Source organism: Rattus rattus, chromosome 1, assembly GCF_011064425.1.
Source record: "Rattus rattus isolate New Zealand chromosome 1, Rrattus_CSIRO_v1, whole genome shotgun sequence".
Classification (NCBI taxonomy): domain Eukaryota; kingdom Metazoa; phylum Chordata; class Mammalia; order Rodentia; family Muridae; genus Rattus; species Rattus rattus.
In genome coordinates this window covers 8,876,841-8,901,909 of record NC_046154.1, presented here as the reverse complement: position 1 = coordinate 8,901,909, position 25,069 = coordinate 8,876,841, and the positions used below count along the sequence as shown (strand labels likewise).

Here is a 25,069-nt window from a genome sequence, read left to right as displayed (position 1 = left end):
TTTTTTTTTTTTTTTTTTTTCGGAGCTGGGGACCGAACCCAGGGCCTTGTGCTTGGTAGGCAAGCGTTCTAACACTGAGCTAAATCCCCAACCCTATGAAAGCTATCTTAATAACACTACTGTTAAAAGAAACCAAGCTGTGTGTAATGACACTTTGCAATCCCAGCACTCTGGAAGTAGAGGCAGGAGGACCAGAAATTCAAGGACAGCCTCAGCTATATACAGAGTTCTAGGTCAGCCTCGGCGACATCACTCACACACACACACACACACACACACACACACACACACACACACACACACCAATCCCTTCTCCTAGTAAAGCTCCGTACACCTCCTTCTTTGGTTGGGCAGAGCACAACGCTGAGCAGCTCCCTGCACAGCATCTACTCAAGGCTATCACGATGAAATGAACACCGACTGCTAAACCCCTGTAGGTGTGGAAAGTTCGAAGGGCCCCCACCCCTTACAGTCTTCCAAACTGTTCTTTCATAGTCTCCTATTTGCCTTCTGTAATTTTATGAGAAATCATGGGGGAAAAATCAGGGAACAGGAAGGAGATGTGAAGGTGCCCCATTGTGAAGGCCCAATGAGGTGCACACAAGTGGCCACAGGAACTAACACATCTGGGTTCTTCCTCCCATACCTAGTCTCAGGGCACTGTCTTCCACTGTTTCTAGAATTTGTTTATTATTTGAGTGTGTATGTGTGCATGTATGCATGCGTGTGTGTGCATGTGTGTGCGCACGTGTGTGTGCGTGTGTGCATGTGTTCGCGCACATGCGTGCGTGCATGCATGGACATGCGTGTAGCTATATACACATAAATGCAGTTAGAGATTCCCCAGAGCTGGAGTTACAGGTCATTGTAAGCCACCTAGCATGGGTACTGGAACCCAAACTCCAGCCCTCAGCAAGAGCAAAACCAGAAAGCACTCTAACAGCTGAACCTTCTCTGACCCATGTCTTCCGAGTTTACCTAAGGATGCAAACCTCCAACCGCTAAGCTGGTTCATAACCAGGGGAAAGGATGTAAAGTCTATTCAAAGATCTGAACTGTGAGACCTCAGCTGACGTTGACACTGACCCCCAAAAAGATGTCTGACACACCTGAGAATGCCCACAGAGCAAAGTGCACACAAACCACTGTATTCTGGTATCCCACATTACATAGTCAAAGCACAGCTTTGGATAGTCACAACACCCAGAAGTGACTTAGTTCTCATACACCAAGGATAACTGACCGATATCCTCCTCAGCCTCCAATCTGTAGCTACAATAAACATTTTCTATTACGTTTGTCTGTTTGTGTGTGCACCTTTGCTGTGGAGGTTAGAAGATGATTTCAGGAGACAGTTCTCTCCTTTTACCATGTGGGTTCAAGGACTCAAATTCAGGTTTCAGGTTTAGAGGCACGCTAAGCCATCCTGCCAGCCCACAGTATCTTTTACACTACTGAGTGGAGCTAGTTTAAGATGCCAAGACCCCTGCTACAGGGCACCATCTCCTCTCTGCTTAGCCCTCACTCATTAGCAGGTCACTCACACTAGCCCACCTCCACCAGGATAAAAACCTGGTATTTGGACCCAAAACAGGGTTCAGTCCAATTCTGTCTTGAATTTTCTATACTTACTGACCCATCAAAGGTGAAGTTAGATAAAGGTGAGCACTAGAGTCAAGACATGCACAAGTCATGACCGGTGGCCACAGCAGACAGCATATACACATGTAACTTAAGCTAAGAAACTAAACAGCAGACAAGAGGATCCTTGGCATGGAAACTGGGGTCCCAGCTCAGTCCAAAGTGTCTCCAGGGAAAACTTGAGTGCAGATACACCAGGGACAGTCCCAGACTTCTGCTGCCTTACTGTCCCAGAAGCCTCAGTACTAGAACTGCCCCTACTCAGCTTGTCCTATGGGGCCAGACTCTTGCAACCCAAAATGCACTAATTCTTTTTGAAACAAGACTTCACTATGTAGAACTGGTCTAGAAGTCACTGTACAGACCTGGCTGACTAGCCCAGAATGCATTACAGGCTTGAGAATAAGACGTTACCATGGCTTTCTCCTTTCAGTGGGGCCACAATATACCAGTGTAGCCATTTCTGAACACACAAGTTGGCGGCATTAAGTACAGGCGCACTGCGCATCACATGTCAGCACTGATTTAAAACATCCAGAAAGATCCTACGTCTTTATTATTTTACTGAACCAACATTTCTACCTCTGCTCCTTCAGCAAACGGCAAGATCAAGGTACCTCTGCAGGGCAGGGCTGGCAAAATATGCATAAGACAGCACAGAGCAGTCCCAACTGAAGCACCAGAGCAGGGTATGATACGGCACAACCACAGAGGCCAGAAGAACTACAAATACCAAGAGGACAGCCAAGAGCTGTCATGCTGTTTGCTCAGGCTAAGAGGTCGTCTCCTTACCACACTTGCATCAGAGGGCACCTGCACAAACAGCAAGGCTTACACTTAGGATAATGTAACTGGTACAGAAAACAGAAGTCTCTTCCCACCCAAAACGCCTACAGTAAATTCTGAGCTCTAAATTTGGTCAAGTAATCTGTGATCAATTTCTGGAGGACCCCTAGCAAGAAACACAAGTCCTTAAAAGCTCTGAGTGCCCACTCACCACCCTTCTACTGTTATAGCCAACAGCCTCCATCAATAAAACTAAACGAGCAAGAACCCTCCACTGAAACTCTGTCAAAGCAAACGACTCAGCCAGCACATTTCATAATAGCAGACCTGGGACAAGACAAAGAATATTTACAAGAACACCACACACTTGAACTTGTCCTCCTGTATCTTTAAGTACAAAAGAAACTCAAAAAATGAAATTATATACAAGACCTCCCACAGTGCCCGACCTGGAGCAGCCCAGGGATGGTGTCACGCAAAGACGCTGTACTACTGATTGCAGCAGACCATGGCGACTCCCCCACCGAGAGTTCAATAGGAAGAGTCTGCGTTTACTGAATTACTGGCAATCAATACATTTTAATAACACTTATATTAATCAACTTGAAAAAACCTAGCTAAATGAATATAAATACTATCTTGAACATACATGTCTAGGGTCAACAAATAATACTTTTCCAACTGCAGTCACATTATTTAAGTCTACTTTCCAAAACTATAAACCCTCACCTTTAACTTCACCACAGAGGATGCCTAAGAAGACTGTTTCCGTATTGAACATCTTCAGTAAAAACCTTAACAATTCTTTAACTTTCTTTAAACAGAGGGGGGAGGGCATTTCTATGCACAGCAAGCATAAAGGAGGCAGCTAAGAGGCGAGGCTTCGAATTCCCCTGGCGTGGTTTGAGCCTACATATTCACTCTTGACCTGGTGTGAGAACTTCGAAAGCAGAAAGTCCCACAGAGCAGCCAGTATCAGCAAGGGAGCTGCACAGCACAGTAAAGTGCATCCATCCACCTTCACTTTCTTGCCATCCTGAGAAAGAACGGGCAGAAGTTAAGAGGTCATTTCTAAGACAGCACTTTATCCACTGGGCAATCTCCTCTCAATCACTACCAACTAACTCATGACACAGAGCTGAGGGCTGGGAAAGACAAGATGAGGAGAACAGCCAGCGCCAAAACCAACAAAGGGATGGATGGGAATTGTCTGATAAGGACAAGAGGTAAGGAGGCCAAAGAGAGGCTTCTACCTCTGGCCCCAAAAGTAGCATCCAAGTCAGCAGCACCCTGCTGGTGGTGGGGTTCCTTAGCCAAGGTCACCCCTCTACTGAGGGGAAGAAGCAGCCCTACCCAGGAACCACAGAGCTTATTAAGAAGCCAGCTGATTGGCTTATTACTGCTTGATTCAGGATAAGAGAGGTACATTGATGCTGATGCCAAGGGCTATCTCCAATATGTAAAATCTAATCACTGCAGCCCCTAACTTTTCAGACATCCTACAGAGGTACACAGTTTTGAAAACTGCTAGGTCTTAACAGTAAATAGTCCTTTCTTGGGGTCAGCATGCTGACTTAGCCAGTAAAGCATTGCCAGCAAGCCTGGTGGGCTGAGGTTGATCCCTGAAATCCGCAAGGAGAACTGACTCCAGGAAGTTGTCCTCTCACCTGCCTGTGTCTACCCTCTCACATGTTAAATCAAAACCAACCACAAGACCAGGGCTGAAGAGGTGCCTCAGCAGTTAAGCGCACTCTGTTCCTCCCGGATTCTGGAGATCAGTCCCCCGGACCCATGTCAGTGGCTCCCAACCACCATGACTCCACCTCCAGCGAGTTCCAACACCCTCCTTGGCCCTCAATAGCATGGTACTCACTCTCATGTGCTCATGCATGTACATATACATAATTAAAAATATAATCTTTAAAAACTAAATCCCTGGAGAGATGGCTCAGTGGTTAAGAACACTGGCTGCTTTTCCAGAGGACCCAGGTTTGATTCCCAACACCCACATGATGTTCACAATTCTCTGTAACTCCAGTTCTAGGGACCCAATACATTCTTTAGACACAGAAGTGGTACACAAACATGCATGAGGAAAAACACCAAACAGATGAAATAAAATGTTTTAAATGTAAGAACGAATTTTAAATAAAATAAGAATTTCTGTCATTACATTACGAACAGTTGACTGGTAGCTTCCACAAAGCCCTGCATCCTACCCCCAGCCCTTCAGGGGAAAACTTGCATCTATACAATGTATTTTTATACTATATATATATATATATATATATATATACATACACACACATACAGTCATATGCACATATGAATAAATACACAATTCCATGATTCTAAATCATATTTGAATAATATCAAAACTATTTAGCTCTTAGGAAAAATAATTGTCATGTGTGCCTTCAAACGCATATCCAGAAGCTAAATGCTTTCTTCCCTAGTACATCTACAAAAAAAATCCCAAAAAAACCCAGAAAGCCTAGCTCCCCAGACAAGCCACTCATCTGCCGCCATCAAACAACTCAAAAGCCCATCGAGCTCCAGCTCTGCTCAGGGACACGAGGAAATGGTATCTGGGCTGTCCCATGGTTTAAATGCTGCCCCCAGGGCCAGCCAGTAAAGTGCTTTACACCCATGTAAAACCTGGGTGCACCAGCACATTGTCACCACTGGGAGGCAGACTCGGACGGATCCCTGGGGCTTTCTGGCCTGCCACCGTGGGCGGTGAGCTCCAGGCAGAATGGAGGAGCTGGAAGGTGCAGCCCCATACGCATTAACTTTTATTTAGGTGGGGAGACATGTAAAGGCCAGAACAAAATTTGCTGAGGTCAGTTCTCTTTCTACCATGTGGACAGCTTGGCCTTGCCGGCCCCCAAAACAAAATATTCAGTGATAAAACTTTGTAACTTTCAACTCTGTGCCTCTCTATATGATTTCTAAAAAGTTGTAAACTGTAAACAAGATTTACACACGCACGTACAAAAAGGTTAGTTTAAAAACTCCAGAGCAAGATTCATTAACAAAGTCCTTAGTTCATCTCCTAGTGAGGGTACAAGCGTGAGCGCGCACACAGACACACACACACACACACACACACACACACACACACACACACACAGAGTTTAAGACAAGTATCAACAGCAATGACTACAGTTTTATCATCTACTCTAACCATGAACTGAACTAAAAATGGCACTACCTAAAAGTAACATATGCTATTTTTAAATGTCTTTGTCAATTAAATAGTCAGAAAATCAGTGAGCCCCCCCCAAGAAAGCAAAGAAAATTAACTTGTTTACAGCCAACCATTCATCAACCACAGGCTTGAAAAATGCCAGAAGCCAGAAGCCCAGCCTTTATCTTGGCCCTGCAGAGGAAAACTCAAATAAGACTTCTTCAAGACTGTCTTCACTGGGTCAAATTTCAAACAGTAACCTCCCTGGAGGAGAAGCTACATTCCACAACTACATGAGAGTACGATCCACAGAAATGAAATCTGACTCTAATTCAAGGGTTGCTGTGCCTTCCACAATAACAGTATATCAAAAACAAATATGTTAAAACCATAAAATAATCAAGTTATTTAAAATGCTTCAAGAGTAACTAAATGTTCAAAGTAAGCAGTCCAAGTGCATTGCAGCAAACAGTAGCATGATCAGATCCCCAGGCCTCGCCTCTTTGAAATCAAAAAGAATCCTCCAAGTCAGACAGTGACAAAATAAATATCCTTTGTAACAAAGGTAACATAGCACTCTAACCTTATAGCAAGAACAAAAATTGTGTATCAATATGTTCACAACACAGCTCAACACAAAAATCAAGAGCGAATTAAAACGGCTGCGACCTTGCCCCAACTGAGCCGCTGCAGACCAGCAGGAGCAACTCCACAGTACCGAGACAACTATGGTGCCTCTTCCTTTACCTTTTATGGCTGACTCATGAACTGACTGGCAGTAAACTGATTTGTGAATATGCCAGGTCAAGAATACAAAACAAAAAGATAAATAAACGGAAACACAAAACTCATGAATGAAAATGCTGACCTCATAGCTCAGCCCTCAGAGCTGGAAGTGTACACCTATCTTCAGGGATGTTAACTCAGTCACTTAGTGAAGAAAGGACATGAAACTGCCCCTCCTTGCTCAGCATGAAGAACGGGAGAGGACAGAAAAACCACTTTACCTTTGCTCTAGCCCAGCAATGAGAAAGAGGCAATGCATGAGGCACAAGCAAGCAGTGCTCGTCAGCGACCCCACTATTTCAGGTGCTCGGAGTCCAGAGTCCATACCTACACTCCAGAGTCCATACCTACACTCCAGAGTCCATACCTACACTCCAGAGTCCATACCTACACTCCAGAGTCCATACCTACACTCCAGGGTCCATACCTACACTCCAGGGTCCATACCTACACTCCAGGGTCCATACCTACACTCCAGGGTCCATACCCACTCCAGGGTACCCATAGTCCATACACTCCAGAGTCCATACCCACACCCAGAGTCCATACCTACACTCCAGGGTCCATACCTCCAGGGTCCATACCTACACTCCAGAGTCCATACCTACACTCCAGGGTCCATACCTACACTCCAGAGTCCATACCTACACTCCAGTCCATACCTACACTCCAGAGTCCATACCTATACTCCAGAGTCCATACCTACACTCCAGAGTCCATACCTACACTCCAGAGTCCAGAGTCCATACCTACACTACAGAAAGACTTGGGGGTCGGAGGGGGCTGTCCACCATAAATCTTCTTTCTGAAGAAATGGCTCAGCAGTTGAAGAGAACTCGCTGTTCTTCCAGAGGACCAGAGCTAGGCTCCCAGCACCCACCATCAGGCAGCTCACACAGTGTCACACGAAACACACAAATAATGAAATAAATTTTTAAAAAAGTTTACCCCAGGGGTTGGGGATTTAGCTCAGCAGTAGAGCGCTTGCCTAGCGAGCGCAAGGCCCTGGGTTCGGTCCCCAGCTCCGGGGAAAAAAAAAAAAAGTTTATCCCATGGTTGGAGAGATGGCTCAGTGGTTAAGAGCACTGACTGCTCTTCCAGAGGTCCTGAGTTCAATTCCCAGCACCCACATGGTGCCTCACACCCATCTGTAATGGGATCTGGTGCCCTCTTCTGGTGTGTCTGAAGAAGGCTACAGTGTACTCATATAAATAAAATAAATCTTTAAAAACAACAACTTTCTCCCACCGTGTGACTTACACTTACAAAGAGCACAGGAGAGCACAGGAGAGCACAGGAGAGCACAGGACAGCACAGGACAGCACAGCACAGGACAGCACAGCACAGGACAGCACAGGACAGCACAGGACAGCACAGGACTAGCTGCCTCTGCCACAGTACACCTGATCACAGTCATTCTAAACAAAGCACTGATAGGGGTTGGGGATTTAGCTCAGTGGTAGAGCACTTGCCTAGCAAGCACAAGGCCCTGGGTTCAGTCCCCAGCTCCAAAGAAGAGAAAAAAAAAAAACAAAAAAAAAAAAAAACAAAGCACGGAAGACTCACAGGCCTCCAGAACAACTTGGATTGTTATATTAGGGAAAGGACACTTTTATGTAACAATGCAAACTATTACCACAAAGTTTTGATTCACTCAGAGCTATTAAAGCAGCTAGGAGTAAGACTGTTCACATGTTTCATCTTTTGGCAGAACTGAAACACTAAGGGATGAAGTTTAGACACAATTTTTTAAAATCCATCTATTCAAGACACTTTAGCAACCAGTTCTTGATCTCTAATGTCGGGATGATTACATCGTCAGAAAACATCAGTGGTCTCAGAGCCTTCATGACCTCTCCCAACACAGGACTACAAGGACAGTCTCACTGTTGTGTTATGGGGCAGATAACCATTTGCACAGCTTAAAATAACCATTCACCAAAATGGATTTTTTTAATTTAAACAATAAACAATTCTGCCAATAAACATTTTGAAAAGGAGATCTTATTAAGTTAAAATGCAAACATGCCAGTTTTATCTACAGATCTGGAATGCTGGCGATCGCCTCGACTTCCACAAGCACCTTTGATAGAACACCACTACCCCCTTGTGGATTCATAATAAAAATTCTTATCTTTAATCTGGCTTTGAAATGTTCCATTCTGCTAAACTTCCACCAAACTTTACATTTTCTTCACTAAAAACTATTTTATCTCAAGTACTTTCTAAAAGGAAGGAAGGAAAACACATTTTAAGATCACCAAGGCCACCGACAACTTTGTAGTGAAAAGCAAGTCGGGCATTCCACGTCCACTCGCCACCATCAGGCTGCCATCATCACTGATGGCTGAGTCTCTCTCTCCTGCAGCTTTGTGCTTCCTATGGTCTCACACTTCCTAATGATCTCTTATCATTTCCAAAACCAAGAGGACACAGACTCTTCAGAAAAGGACTAACACCGTCTAAATTTACAAAGACAGAAATTCCTGACTTTACTCACATGCCTTTAGAAATAATTCTTGGCAGTCTCAAGCAACCATGATGAAAAAAACTAAAATACATTTTTCAAAACTGGAAAAAAGGAGTGTGGGGGGAGGAGTTCAGTAGAAAGAGCACCTCCAAACCAAAAATGGAGGCACATGTCTGTAACCCCAGAACCTGGTTGGCAGATAAGAAGTTCAAGGTCATCCCCAATTACATAGTGTATGCAAGGCCAGCCTAGGCTACCAGATGCTGTCAAAATAAAGTAAAAAAAGACAAACATAGAGGGACAGCAGTGGTGATTAAAGAGAAAGTGCATCTGGAAGCATCCACACATAGCTCTGCTGTCATCCATAAGCAAATCTCACTATGAAAGTTAGACAGGATGACTTTCCTGGTTCCTCCATCACTACAGACTCTAGGTTTATTAACAGTGTCCCATGACGTGGGCAGAAAGTCCTGATGGCGGCACTTTCACGGAAGTCACCACACAATCCTCAAATGTACAAAACTCCTGAGAGGACACAGTAAGCAGCCAATGCCTGTGTCCTTCAAGCCATGAGGTAGGAATAGAGGAGAGTAAGCTGCTGGGCCAGTACTGCCCTGTGGTAACTGATAAGGAAAAGTGGAAGACACGCTCCCAGAAAAGGAGGATACAAAAATGCCACTTAGAGTACACATCCAAAGGTACCAACCGTGCCCAGCCCAAGCTAGCGACTGAACTCCCAGCAAGAGTCATCAGAACTGGCCTTCAGGACGGACGGCCTGGTTTGGGATTCTTTTGCTATTTACGGTTTCTGGATTTGGGGGGAGGGAGGTTGAAGAGGTGTTTCAGTTGGCATGAGAAGTAAAAGGTACTGCCACTTACTCGGACCCCAGGTACTGCCGTGCTTGCCAGTCTCAAGGCATGGACGGCACTCTGTGTGCAAAGCTGCCCTGCAGAAAGCAAAGGGCAGAAGACAGTCCAGGCCAACATCTGTCCTTCAAAGATTGATGTCCCTCCAAGAACAATTTCTGGAAGGGACATTTCAAAGTTTGAAAGGCCTAGATAAATCTAAAGGCAAAAAAGTTACTCCACTTTTCCAAAATAGCAAAGGACTCCTTTAAAAAATACGCAACCATATCAAAAACATGAGCAGACCACTGGAATGAACACCTAAGAGGCAGTTAACAAAAGATACCACCATCCTTCCACTTACACTATGTCAATCATCTGGAAAGTAAAAAGCATTCCTCTTGAGTGAGTGTGTGAGTGTGAGTGAGTGTGTATGTATGTGTGAGTGAGTGTGTATGTATGTGTGTGTGTGTGTGTGTGGGAGAGGGAGAGAGAGAGAGAGAGAGAGAGAGTGTGTGTGTGTGTGTGTGTGAGAGAGAGAGAGAGAGAGAGAGAGTGTGTGTGTGTGTGTGTGTGTGTGTGTGTGTGTGTGTGTGAAAGTGGGATTAATGTGATTGGCTGGGCCTCTCTGCACTGGAGTGTGTAGTATTTCTTTGTAAGTCAAGAATAATGAGATTTTAAAAATGTTCACGGGGCTGGGGATTTAGCTCAGTGGTAGAGCGCTTACCTTGGAAGCGCAAGGCCCTGGGTTCGGTCCTCAGCTCCAAAAAAAAGAACCAAAAAAAAAAAAAATAAAATAAAAAAAAATAAAAATAAAAATGTTCACAAAACATTACCAGTCTTTATAGGAGACTATGACATTCTACAAGCTATGATGCTCTAATCAGAGAAAGAGAACCGGAAAATGGTGTCTAAACACACTGATGACCAGCATTTACTACGGAGAGCAGTATCAGATGGTGTTCATTGTGTGTACACTCCTTCATAGACAACAACTACTACAGGGTGGCAGACCACTCATTCCCCTCTTCTGACAATGCTAACAATCCCAAGACAGCTGAGCGCTACACCCATGATGGCACGTAAAGAAAAGATATGACTGTGTCTGAGCAATGTTGCCCCTAAACTTGAGTAAAAGGAAGGGAGGGAGGGAGGGAAGGAGGAGGGGCAAGTAGGCACCCCTTCCTAAAGCAAGGTGGGTAAAGAATCAGAACCACAATACCTCTACCCTTACTACGTCATCAGCCTGCACCACAGCACAAGGTGAGGCAGAGGATTGTTAACTGTATCTGAAGAACTGTACTGCAATTATACCAAGGAGAAAAAGAAAGAAGCCAGAGAAATGCAGCAAAAACAAATCCCCAAAATGCTACAAGGGGAGGCACTGAAACCAGAAGGACAGTACCTCACTAGGACTCCACTGTAAATACCACTGACCACTTGGGTCCCATGCCACCTACTTGTCCAACAGGTACAGAAGGGAAGAAGAGATAGAATCTGAGTTACTCAGAATAAACAAAGTAAGATGATTCCATAAGATACACAGAGGTGAAGATGACCCAAACGATGGAAATGCAAAACACACATTATTACCTGTCACAACCAAACAAACCACCAGTGGACAAAGAATACAGCCACTCACAGACTAAGTGAAGGCTACAGAACAGGCTTCCATCAGTCACTGTGGAGAGAAAACCTGACTTCAGAGAGGGAGAGAAAGAGCACATTTCAGATTAATTTGATCAATGTCAACACTGTGATGTATATCTCACCTGTGCTCAAAAAACATCAGGCTTTATCAAAAAAGAAAAAATATATATAAATGTCAGTGCTATTAAACAGCAATAAAGAATTAAGAGACACATAATTGGCTAGTGACTATATCAGGCTCTGGCCTTGGGAGTGGTGGCCACACTTAGGCATTAGATTTAGATAACTAAGCAGCAAAACAAGAGTGGTAGTTCCTTCAGTGCTTAATCCCTGAGAACATGAACTACAGGAAAGTCAAGAATGCTTCTCTAACACACTTATGGAAAAGGAATCTGACACTGGGTTCCATGGGTGGGCTCCCTGGTAAGCCACGCTGCTATTCTCACGTTCACTAACCACCCCAATCAATCACATATCTGATGACCCCAAAGTTCCATCTAGACAGTCAGACTAAAAGTGAACGCTCCTTTTCGCATGTGCACACAAACATGTACACGCCCACAGTGTGGTGGTGAGGAAATCGGCTGAATGGCCTTCCCAGTGCACCCTCTTCCCTCTTCACCACCCTATACCTCCAGGGAGGAAGGAAAAGGCTCCACAGGATAGTGCACTACTCAAGTATATTTCTGTAAGATTACAATCCAAAATACCAAAATTCAGAAAAGTTCGTAAGACTTTATTAAAGTCAAGCACAGACAGACTGAAATATCACTCATACAAAAGACTAACATGATCCAACATGGTGTCGGCAAAGTCACTGAATCTCCACAAATCCCTGCTCCCAGCAGACCCGCAGCAAAGGGCTCCAGAGTAAAGAGCTGAGGAAGGGAGCACAGACAGACACCACAGTACGGTGACTTCTCAGAACGGGCACAACTGCAGGAGGTAAAGAACATGAGACCCTCTTCTACTGCTGTCCCCACCAGGTGAGAGGGAGAGGACATAAGAATGGGCCAAAGTAATTAACAGGGTGGAGGGAATGGGCCTCAGAGTGGCTATCTCAAGATCAGAAAGAATCCAAACTCCACCCGGGTACACATGGACTAACGCAGTAAACGCAGAGCTAAACTACTCCTTCCTCCCTCTAGAATTTGGGGGGTAGAAAGGGGTAGGATTAAAACAACCAGGGCCTGAAAACTCAAAAAAGAAAACAGAAAATGTGGATAAAATGGGCACATACACATGACTCCAGCATTCAGAAGGCTGAGGCAAGAAGACTGATCCCTAAATTTAAGGCTAAGTTGTTCTACATAACAAAGTCTAAGCTAGCCTAAGTTGCAAAACATGACCCTGTCTCAAAAAGACAAAATATTAAAGTTTTTGATAAAATACAAAGGATGAAAACATGGCTAAGTATGACATAAACTCCTCTCCCAGAGCAGGAAGGAGTGCCGATACTCTCTTGAGAAGGAGAAGCTGAAGCAATCTGACCTTGAGGAGAGGATGCTGTGCACGTGTCAACTCAGATCCACTGAGGGGTAAGATGGAGAAACCCAGCATTTCCCAGAAATAGGGTAACTCAGGCATTCAAGGAAACTAGAGAAAAAGGTCATCTGGCCTTTCCCAAGTGCTGGGGAATAAGAGATGGAAGAGGAAGTGATGTTTGAACAGAAAGATGAGGGATGGGTCAGAGTAATTAAGAGAAGCAGGGTAACCCGACTAACTGAAGAGAAAACCTCCACAGATCCCCGACCTTCCTGAATCCAGCCACACAGTCAGCGCAAGCGCCTCAGCCTGACGTCCTAACTTTAAACGAGCAGTGCAGCGGGCCTTCAACGCCCCACTCCTTGCATAGTCCATGTGTGGGGTGCTCTAATGACAGGGACAACACCCAAAGGCAGTGCCTGGGGAAAGGCACACCAGAGCCATCACCAGAAACAAGACTCTCCCAGGACTACAAGAACATACACAGCAGGTAATCAACTCTTCATTTTTCAAGGCTCACTAACACCCCTAGAAACCAGCAACTCCCCTAAGCTGACAACAGACACAGGATTTAAAACAGCCCAAATATGGAAGACACAAGAAAGTCAGACCAAAGGCTTTACTTTCTGGCGGTGGCTACCACGTTGAAAAGCAGAGCCAGAGCCAACTCAGACATCCCCTTACTTGGGAAAGCAAGGTGGAGGACTCCCTTGCTAGGAAAAAGACTTCAAGAGAACAGAAATGAGCACACACAACACCCAGCTGGACGAAGGGTGAGGCTGCACACACAGCCAGTCAAAGAGCACGACTGCGCTGCTGAGTGACAGCACTAGACAGCAGAGAGCTAGGTGAACACCTGAGCAGAGGCAGAGCGCGGGGCTCTCAGCACACACCAGCCCGAGAGAAAGAACCTAGAAAACCCTGGCAAGCACTTTTCCGAAGATACCCTCTTCTCATTTCACAGTGTCTCTCACTTGATTGGCTGAAATACAACAGGGACGTACTTGAGGCCATCAGTTAGTTCCCAAGTCTATCAGGGAGAAGCAGCTTCTTCTCCATTTCCTATCATTTCCCCAAAACACAGGAAATCGCTTTCTCCTACACTGCAGGGAAGAAAAAAAAAAAAAAATCAAGATAAGAACTTTCACTCCCCACAGAATCAAGCTGAGAAGACTGTCCCTAGATTCCAAATGGAAAAGTCTGGGCGTCCATCAGCAAGCACTCCACACATGGGAGAGGTGGTGAACACGAGGTTTTCTGCTTATTCAGTACAATACAAATGACAAATGAAGGAGTAGGGAGAAACTGCTTTCATCAACGACACCTTGGTTTCTTCCAATCCTCAAGTCGCCAAAAACATACATGGATATGTATGTGTAGATACACACATATTGTGACATGTTAACAGTCCCCACACACTCCAAATGTTACTACATGTATGCACAAAGTGGTCTGTGTGTGTGTCAACAACTGTGTCGAGCATCTCAATTTCTGTGATGCCAAAGAGAACCAGAACAGCAAAAAATAGAGGTAGTTCCCCTTTGCCTGAAAGGTGCAAGATCCAAAGAAGTGTTTTGATCCCTCTAGAGACATACCAAGGCCAAAGGAAGGTTCTGGTACAACAAGAAGCACACAAGCTACCTCTTTTCAAAAGGCATGTGGGCGACAAGGGTGTCTACGCTCCCTATTCTGGATAGAAAGGCATATGGCTTCTCCTCACGCAGCCAACATGAATACAATTTGAGAGAATTAGAAAAAGTCAAGGTAACAGGCTCACTAAATATGGCTGACTGGGAAACCGGAGCCATAAGGAGGATCTGAGTTCTCTCAACAAAAAGAAAAAAAAAAATTGGGAAGTTTATTTCCAAGAAAGATTCAAAGACTTCTTGAGAGTGGGACGCATAAAGTCTGGTTGTTTCTGCTCAGAAGACAGGAATCAGAACACCAAATTCAAGGGCACAGGACCCTTTTCCCAGCGGGATAGCATTAATTGGTGAAGGGTGCCCCCTAAGATCCAAAAGTGAATGGGAAGCAATAGATTCTCGTTTTCCAGCAAGAAAGAAGTTAATTCCTGAGGTCCCTTTTCACTCAAGTGGTAGGCACATCGGAAGTCCTGCCTGCCCTACATCTTACTGGGGCGCCCACCCTGGCCCAGACAGGGAACTCCAAGGAGAGAAGCAGACAGCTAGGGAGAGGAGCATTGGAGCGTCCGATTTACCCAACAAGAAAGAGGGCAACTCGAAGGGTGTTCAGGAAATGAGCTCACCCTAACCCAGGAAAGTGTACGGAAAGAGTACAGATCTGGAAGAAGTGTCTGCCTGCCTATTTAGAAATGACTTCAGAGCTGCACAGGGCCCCACAAGCCACTGGGCGAGCAAAGAAGGAAGAACATGGGTAGCCGAAGGAGTCCCCTTGTCCTGTCAAAAAAGGATAAACCCAGCGTGCAGAGGCTCTGCGGCCCCACGAGAGTCCCCTCAGAAAGGGGACAGGCTAACACGGGGAGCCCTCAGTGCTCGGCTAGGATCGGGGTCACGGAAGGTAAAGGGCAAGGCAGTGTGGAGACCCCACCCTCCCTGTAGTGAGGGTGCAAGGGCAAGAGTGGAAGAGCATGCTGTGAGGGGCGGGGAGGCCATGCGAGGCCCCCCGGCCCTGCTGGGGGAGGGGTCGCCCGGGGCCTTGGCCGAGGGGCGCTCGGCACGAGGGGGGCCCCCTGGCGGGGACCCGCGCGGGGACACCCCCACGCCGGCGCTAGGAGGCGCCGCGCGGCCCGAGGGGGGCTGTGGAGGGGAACGTCCGGCCCTGACGCCGCTACGGCCGCCGGCACCGGTGCCCGCGAGCCCCCGCGGCCCGGGAAACTTTCCGCCCCGCGGCCCCTGACACCCGGACCGGCACGGCGGGGATGCCCCAGGCCGGGTGCGGGAGGCGTCGCGGCTTCTCCTCCTCCTCGCTGGGCCCTGGCCCCGCCCGCGCGCCCCCCTGCCCCGGCCTGCCGCCCCGGGGCTGGGTGCGGGGCGCTGCGCTCGGCCGGCCCGCGAGTCACCCTCAGGACTCGGCCGCGCTCCGCCCCCCAACCCCGCCGGCGCCCTCCCTGCGCCCGCCGCGCCCCCGCGCTCGCGCCCCGCGCCGCCGATGCCCAGGATGTCCGGCGCGGCCCCGGGCTCGCCGTGTCGCCGCCACCCTGACAGCCCCGGGCCCTCGCGCTCCGGCTCTCACCTTCCGGCTTGTTTTCGGCAGCCATTTCCCTCCGCGCGCCACATCCTCCTCCTCCTCGCGACCAGGACCCCGAGCGCGCGCCTCGTACCGCCGCCGCCGCCGGCCCAGCCACCCCGCCGCCGCCGCGCACCCGCCCTGGCCCCGCCCCGCGGCCCACGCACAGCGCCCAATGGATAGCGCGTCTGTCAGTCACCGTTTCCACGACCAATCGGGCCGCACCAGGGGTCTCACTACTCTCCGGGAGGAGCGTCCTATCCACCCAGTCCATTGGCTGATCACCACCGCACCGACTAAAGTGATTGGCCTGGAATAAACGCCCCCTCCCCACCCACTCCCAGGAAAACCCGCCCTCCAGACCTAAACAAAGCTTCCTAGTGGCCAGAGGTCGAAAGGACGGCCCAATCAGGATGAGTCTGACACGGAATATTTCCTCGAGGCCGAGACGTGGTGTTTTGATTGGACGTCACTACAGTGTTTCCCAAGCCGTCCAGACCAATCAAAGGGGGTTCCCGGAACTCGGGAACGGCTGTGGGAAGCCCCGCCCCCCCAGCGTGACCGTCATGAGGAAGGCGCTCGCTCATTGGTGTGTTGGGGCTTTTCCCGCGTGCTCCCGGAGCTGAAGGACGTTCCCGGGGAAGCCGCTGCTGGCGCGTGGGGGTCCCGGTGTCTTCGGAGGACACGCTGGGATCTCTGGGATCCCGCAGCCTGCGGCGCTGGCAGGGGCAGCCCTAGCAGGGGGATACGTAAGGCACCGAGGCGTGCCGGTTCGCGGTGTTCCCGAACCCTTTAGCCGGGAGTCCGGGCGTCGCTGCTCGCCACGGGGGAGGGGCGCACCTCCCGGCAGACCACGCCCCTCAAGAAAATCCCGCCCCTTCCTGGCCTATGAGCCCCGCCCTCTCGGCCGGCGCAGCGTCCCCGCGGCCGCCCTACGCTCCCGCCCGTCTTGCGCTCCTCTGTCCCCTTTTCTAGCGGCTTAAAATACTGAAACTTTATTTTGGTCACGTTGCCCATGTGACCGGCGGAGCGGATGAGTCATAGGTGCCTGTCCCAGGCTGCAGCCGGGGATCTAGGGCTCGGAACGCTCGACCTCGGCTAGCCTAGCCAGTCCCTCCCGGGCTCCCGGCGCTTGTGTCGGGCTCCGGCCGCAGCTCGGCGCAGCTCCACACCGCTCCACACCAGAGGGATTCGCACGCCCCGCAGACACAATCCCCGCCAGGAGAGCTGCAAAGTACTGCGCCTTCTCGAAAGAAATCGGGGGCTCTGCACGTGGCCAGAAAAAGAGGAGAAAAGGAAAGGAGGGAGGAAGGAAAAGGGCAGAGTGCAGGAATTTCGCACATGGACAGATAAAAGGGAAGGAGAAGAGGGAGGGAAGACACCGCGCCAGGGATTCTGCAGGTGCACCGAAGGGAAGCGGGAGGGAGGGAACGAGAACGCAGTTTAATGAAAAGCAGCTGAGCTCCAGATCCTCTCTGTAAACTTGCAGTGTTTGATTCCTCAACATTTTTCCCCCCTCTCCGTCTGCTGCTAGCAGAAACACTGAAAAAGTCGATCGAGTGTTTTGGCGTTAGGATTGATCGTCAAAGCCAGTCTGTGCCAATCCTAACAACGTGTGTGCTTTTTATGGTGTTCACCGTTGAGAATTGCTTAGGTTGTTCCAAAAATAAAGGTGTCCCAAAAGAATGTTTTGTATTGTATACTCATTCTTCAACAAACTTTAATTTTATGAGCCTCCAAAAGAGGCGAGATTTTAACAACTAGGGTACAGTATTTTATCGATTAGCATTCTTAATAGCACTTGTGTTGACGATTTGGGAGCTGAAGCCTGCCTCTGGAAACGCTGGTGGCGTTGTAAATTAGAATAACCCTTTCAAAAAGCAATTTCACGGTATGTATTAAAAGCCGTAAAAATATCTACATCTTTTGACCCAGTAATCTTATTTCTGAGAATCTATTCTAAGGAAATAACTCCAAATTGGGGCGTGGGGTTGCTCGGTGTGTGAAGATGTTCTTCACTGATCGCTGTATTTGTTACTCCAAAGAAGTGAAAGCTGAAAGCCAGGAGGGTGACTCCACAGTGGGGGGTGCAGTCTGCTTTCCCAGAGGACCCCAATCCCGTTCCCAGCACCCACACTGCACAGATCACAACTGCCGGGGGCACCTGCACTCATCCCTCTTATAAACCGCATACACCTGTACTTTACATAGTTAAAGAATAAGTACTTCTTTTAAAAGTGGGCACGTCCGGGGTTGGGGATTTAGCTCAGTGGTAGAACGCTTGCCTAGCAAGCGCAAGGCCCTAGGTTGATCCCCAGCTCGAAAAAAAAAAAAAAAAAAAAAAAAAAAAAAAAAGTGGGCACGTCCCAAAGTGCTAATGTCGGCTGTTTAACAGATAAATTGTGCTCAGCCACACAATGGAACACCGAATTAGTCACAGGTGTCAGAAATGGGCAAACTCGCCTATTGCTGCTGGAGGCAAGGGAGATATTCAGGTTTTTTGGGGGTTTGTTTACAAATATACCAGAATGGTCGATACAGAATGCTGCGTTTGAGAGCTAAGATGTGGCTCAGGGGGCAGAATGCTTTGACCAGCATGAGGGAAGCTTTACATTCCTTCCCCTACCCTCCCACCATATAAACCAAGCACGGGGGTGGCACAGGCTAATAACACCAACACCCAGGAGCTGGAGGCAGAAGGGTCAGAGATGATCAAGATGACCTCCAGGTACATAGTGACTTTGTCTCAAAGGAGAGCAACACACAGAGGAGAGTGAGCCTGCATGTTATGCATGCTACATTTTATAAAAGACTGGTGCATTGCACTCGAGAAATGGCATCTAGGAAGTTGAGAATATTACTTAACTGTCTCTGTTTTCTATAGCCACAATATAGCCACTTTTATACTTATATTGCTTTTATAACTGAAGTCAAAACCCTAATGAAAACATAACTTCTAGGCTTGGCATGGGAGCTCAGGCCTTTAATCCCAAAACTTGGGAGGCTGAGGCAGAAGGTAAGCCTAGGGCTGCAGCGAGAGCCCGGCATTAAGAGCGCCCGCTCTTACTGAGGACCTGGTTTCAGTTCCCAGCACCTGTTTGGTGTTTCCTGTCAACAACCTCAGTTCCGGAAGATATATCACCTTCTGGCTTCTAAGGACATTAGGCACAAGGTGTACACAATCATGCAAGCAAACCGCTCGAGAAATAACAATAATGATAGGTTTAAGCTAATAGCAAGCCTGCACGGGCGTGCGCATGCGCATGCACACACACACACACACACACACACACACACACACACACACACACACACACACACACAGAGAGGCTGGGACAAGCTCACTTAAGCACAGGTGTTAGCATTCTGCCTAAGCTCCACACCCACAGTCACCAGGGACAGCCAGGCTTGCTGACACTATAAAAGGGACTGCTTGCCCCCTCTTCTCTCGCTCTCACTCTTGCTCCTCTCTTCTTCTCTTGCTCTTACCCTCTTCCTCTTTTGTTCCCCCCTCTCCCCATTCCCTTCTCCTCTTCTCTCCACATGCTAATGGCCCGCCTCCCCTCTCCCCTCTCTCCTCTACTCTCTCTCTGCCCCTACTAGCCTCTTAACTCCCTGCCCCCCATGCCCTGAATAAACTCTATTCTATACTATACTATCCTGTGGCTGGTCCCTCAGGGGGAAGGGATGTCTCAGCATGGGCCCGCTAGGCACCCCCTTTCCTTATACCTCACCACACCTCCATAACATAGCCCCCCCATTATCTTTTTATAAACACAACAATAGAGATTCATGGTCCCCCTGTCAGCACAGTGAGACATTCTCGTAAATATCTTAACAATGAAGATGATAACTCCACCTTCTGCACGCTGAGGTGAATACACGTGCTGTATGAGGTCTGAGACTATGAACCGAGAGCATCTGTCTTCGAGGCGCTCACGGGCTGATAACATGAACAGCCCTGAAAAATACAGGGCAAACATGGAGAGCAGTAACCAGTATCACATGAACCTCCAGAGTGTCACCAACAACATCTGAGAACTTGGACGAGGCACCATACATAGTAGGTCCTAAATAAAGGGTAGGAAGGTACATGCGACACAGGGGTCTCCAAACCTCTTTCAGGAGATCCACAAGGTCCAAAGCTTTTCTATACTCGTACGATGTTGGTCTCTCACACATGCACGGATCCGCTTCAGTCATGTAGCACATCCTCACAACAAAAGTGTGCAGAAAGGAGAACGCAGCCAACTCCTGTAACAAAACTGGCACTAACGAGAGAATAATAATAATAATAATTAAAGAGTGTTTGTCGTCTTCCAGATCATCCTTTGCATTCTTTTGGTAAACTTTAAACTATATCTCATTAAGAACGTGGTTTGTGTTCATATGTCATGAGCTTGCTATTCTTTGGAAGTGAACGAGTGCCTTTTAAATTCTCTTAGTTTTAATTTAGACAACAGCATCCAGTCCAACACGAACACACTTCCATAAGCCAAAGCTCACTGGGGTTCCCAGTGATTTCAAATAGATAAAGAAATTATCAGGGTTGGGATTTGCTCAGTGGTAGAGCGCTTACCTATGGCGCAAGGCCCTGGGTTGGTCCCCAGCTCGAAAAAAAAAAAAAAAAAAAAAAAAAGAAATTATCAAACCGAAGTGCTCAGGAATTCCTAAGGTAGAGAAAGGCTGGGGAGAGGGGGCGGGCTGCTTGAGAGAAGAGCCAAGAGATGTGCAATGTGTGTATGCCTTGTGTGTGCATGTGTGTGAGTGTGTGTGTGAGAGAGAGAGACAGAGACAGAGACACACAGAGAGAACAGTATGTGTACACTGTGTGCATGCAGTATGTGTGTAAGTGCAATGTGTGCATATGCAGTGTGTGTATATGCATTGTGTGTGCACAGTGTGTGTGAGTGCAATGTGTGTGTATGCAGTGTGTGTGTGTCTTTGTGTATGGTGTGTGTGTGTGCAGTGTGTGTGTAAGAGAGAGAGAAAGAGACAGAGACAGAGAGAGAACAGTATGTGTACACTGTGTGTGTGCAGTATGTGTGTAAGTGCAATGTGTGCATATGCAGTGTGTGTATATGCATGTGTGTGCACAGTGTGTGAGTGCAATGTGTGTGTATGCAGTGTGTGTCTGTGTACTGTGTGTGTGCACTGTGTGTGTGCAGTGTGTGTGCGTCCTTCCGTCTGCGTGTGTCTGTGCGTGTGACATACATGTGAACTTGTGAGAATATCCTTTGGAAGTCAGGTCTCTCCTTCCACTGTGAGGATCCCGAGGACTGAGTTCTGCTCTTCAGGCTTTAAGGCAAGCACCTTATCGATGATCAACCTCACCCACCCGCCCCTCTGCCTTAGGTTTTGAGACAGGGTCTTTCATAAAACCGGCACTCACCAATTCAACTGAACTGACTGGGCAGCGGAGCCCAGAGTCCTCCTGTCGCTGGTGCTAGGATTAGAGACAGGCACCACAAGGCCCGACTCATTCCTGCAGTGGCTGAATATCAAAAGCAGATCCCTATATACACAGAAAGCATTTCACTGACCTAACCTCCTCTCCAGCCCTGAGACGGGCGTTTTATGTAAAGGAAGTGGCCTGAGACCTGACCAAGGCAACCAAACCCAGTTAGGAATTTTGAGATGAATCGTTTGTACACTTGGTCATTGTTTACTGAGAGAAAACCAAGACTCCCAGACCACTTCAGGCAGCTTCCTTTTCATTTTTAACAAATAAAGCGGGTTGGGGATTTAGCTCAGCGGTAGAGCGCTTGCCTAGGAAGCACAAGGCCATGGGTTCGATCCCCAGCTCAAAAAAAAAAAAAAAAAAAAAAACAAATAAAGCACAGGAAGGGACATTAGCATTAGTCACCGGGTGTGCAGGTAAAGGTATTTAAACAGCAGCTCTGGACGTAAAAGCCTCCGCCTCGGTCTTGAGTAAAACTCCCCTACTGCACCTGCCTGAGTTTCATGATTTCCAAAGTCCACGGCTGTAGGAAGCCAGGATTGAGACCTAGGGAGACAGCAGCTGAGTCCCCAAAAGGCTATAGAGAAGTGGCTGAAGGACAGATTAGAGGGAGGAGTAAGGGGACATTAGTGTCTGCATAGCCAGACCCTCCTTAGGCTTCCCCTGTCTGTCTAATGGGCGTGGCTCCTGACAATTGACAGAGATGTGAGATTACAGAAGTAACCCTGGACCATCTTTGGTGGTGGGAAGTCGTTTAGAAGGCCCTTAGATGTAGCCAGTGCTTCCAAAGGTAGCTCATACCTATGCTCAGTCCTCCAGGGCAAAGTCACTCAGGTGCTGCAAGAAAATCACCTGTCAGGCTGGAGAGATGGCTCAGGGGTTAAGAGCACTGACTGCTCTTCCAGAGGTCCTGAGTTCAAATCCCAGCAACCACACGGTGGCTCACAACCATCTGTAATGAGCTCTGCTGCCCTCTTCTGGTATGCATGAAGACAATGACAGTATATATGTATACATACTTTTTTATTGTTTGTAGATATATATGTGTGTGTAATCTTTTTTTTTTTAAAGAAAGAAGGAAAATCACCTATCAAGAGGCTCATGACTGTTACCCCAGCGCTTCACTGAGCCTGGAGAATCAACACGAGTTGGAAGTCAGCTACATTGTGAGACTCTTTAGAGCAAACTAACCGACCAAAGTCACCTGCCAGACACCTGAAGTACAATGGGGGTGGAGGCAAACACAGCAAACCAGAAGACAGAGGCAGATGCAAGAAGTCCACAAGTTCAAGGCCAACCTGGGCTAGGGAGACCCTGTTCCAAAGAGCAGCTACTCGATGGTGCGGAAAGGGCTTTTCAAACACAAGGGTGAGAATCCAGCACCCACCAGGGTAGCACACGCAGAGACAGGCAGATCAGCTGGACTTGCTGGCTAACATCATCAGTACCTCTGGTTTCCCTGGGTAAATACACACCTGTTCACATGCATGCGACTCCCGAGAGTACACGTGTGCGCGCGCACACACACACACACACACACACACACACACAGCAAAAGGAAACTAAAATAAACTCGTGCCAGCGTTGTCATGTTGGGTGGCCATGAAGGCTCATCCCAGAGACATACACTTCCACCGAGTAACTAAGAAGGGTGGAGGGGTCCAGAGGTGTCTCATTGTCTCTGGCATTGTTGATTTGTTTCAGTTTGGGTTTCTGGTTGTGTTTGGGGGGTGGGATAAATTTGTGGGGAGAGGGAGGGAGGATGGGGAAATATGGCTTCACCCACAAGCACGTGGAAACCAAGTTCTCTCTCTCCCCCCTCTCCTCCTCTCCTCCCTCCCCTTTCCTCTCTCTCTCCCCCTCTCCTCCTCCTCCCCTTTCTCCCTCCTTCCCCTCTTCCCCTCCCTCTTCCCCCTCCCCTCTCTCCCTCTTCCCCTCCCCCTCCCCCTCTCCTCTCTACCTCTCCCCTCTCTCCTTCTTTACCTCCCTCTTCCCTCCCCCTCCCTCCCTCTTCCTCTCCCCCTCCCCCTTCCTCCCCCCTGGCAGGATCTATCCCTGAACCAAAAGCTTGCTGTTTCAGTGAGGCCGGCTACCCAGTGTGGTCCTAGAATCCTGACTCTGTCCCAGTGCCGGGACAGCAGCAACATTCGGCCATATACAGTCTTTTACATGAGGGCTGGAGATTCATACACAGGTCCTCCTGTTTCTCTGGTCTGCACACATTTTCCCAGCCCCAGCCTTTCCATTGTCAAACAAAGAGAGCAATTATTTTTCTTTAAATATTTAGCCATACGATATCATGTAGCCATCTTTTAAAGAGATAAACCAGTGTCTACTAACTAAAAGATTCCCAGCTCAACCCATTAACTGGAAAAAACACACAAAACCCACCAGGCCTAATGTATACAAGTCTCACTACTCTCCTGTGCACAGAGATATGTCTGTGGTTACAGAAAGTGCTCCCAAACAGCAACAAAGTGTCTAGAGAGATGACTCGGTGCCTGAGAACACTCACTGATCTCGTAGTGTGATGGTTTGTATGGGAGTGGCACTATTAGGAGGTGTGGCCTTGTTGGAGTGGGTGTGGCCATGTTGGGGGAGGTGAGTCACTGTGGGCATGGGCTTTAGAACCCTCATCCTAGCTGCTTGGAAGCCAGTCTTCTCCTAGCAGCCTTCAGATGAAGATGTAGAACTCTCAGCTCCTCCTGCACCATGCCTGCCTGGATGCTGCCATGCTCCCACCTTGATAATGGACTGAACCTCTGAACTTGTAAGCCAGCCCCAATTAAATGTTGTCCTTATAAGAGTTGCCTTGGTCATGCTGTCTGTTCACAGCTGTAAAACCCTAAGACATGTAGTCAGCCCAAATTCAGTTTCTAGCATCCACATGGTAGGTCACAAGTCATCTGTAACTCCAGTTCTAGAAGATCCAGTATGGCCTCCATGCATACGAGGCATACATGTTCACATACATACATACATACACACATATTACATACCAGCAAACACTCATACGTAAAATAAAAAAGTCTTGAAAACAACAAAGAATGTATTCTCTACAGTTTACCTTTGCAGATGGGACAGGAATAAGCTGAGAGCCCTTTGTCTGGTGTCGTTTAAATGTATTTACCCACGTTCATCCAGGTTCAGGGGCACATAACCTACCAGTTCCGTGCACTTGGGCATTCAACAAAGCATGCTAAATGCCTACCCTGCTGGAGGGGACGTGGACAGAGAGATAATACTCATGCAATACATCGTTGGAAGTAGCAGTTGAAGGATGCTAAGGACTTGAAGAAAAACCATGAGAAAGTGTTTTAGGTTTGTGTTTTTTGTTGTTGTGTTTTTTTTTTTACATTGTTTGCTTTCTTTTTGTTTGTATTCTTGTTTTTGTTTTTGAGACAGTGGATGATAGAAGTTCTCTCGAGTCCTGCAGGAAACAAGGATAGTCCTTACAGGTTGGGTGGGATGATGCTTTAAACGGAGGAACCAGCAAGTTCAAAGCCCCGGGGTGTATGCGTGTTATAAGACTCACAGCACAGCTATG

The 25,069-nt window shown here is 47.8% G+C and overlaps 1 protein-coding gene across 1 annotated transcript in view; it reads right to left on the bottom strand.

Moving 5' to 3' along the window:
* Camta1 (calmodulin binding transcription activator 1) overlaps positions 1 to 17,078 on the bottom strand; it is an 828,009-nt gene extending 810,931 nt beyond the window's left edge. Inside the window, 3 exon segments of the mRNA XM_032890958.1 lie at positions 16,068 to 16,249; positions 16,624 to 16,795; positions 16,902 to 17,078. Coding sequence (XP_032746849.1) covers positions 16,068 to 16,249; positions 16,624 to 16,795; positions 16,902 to 17,078 — 531 coding nt within the window.
* Between the last annotated feature and the right edge of the window lie 7,991 nt (positions 17,079 to 25,069).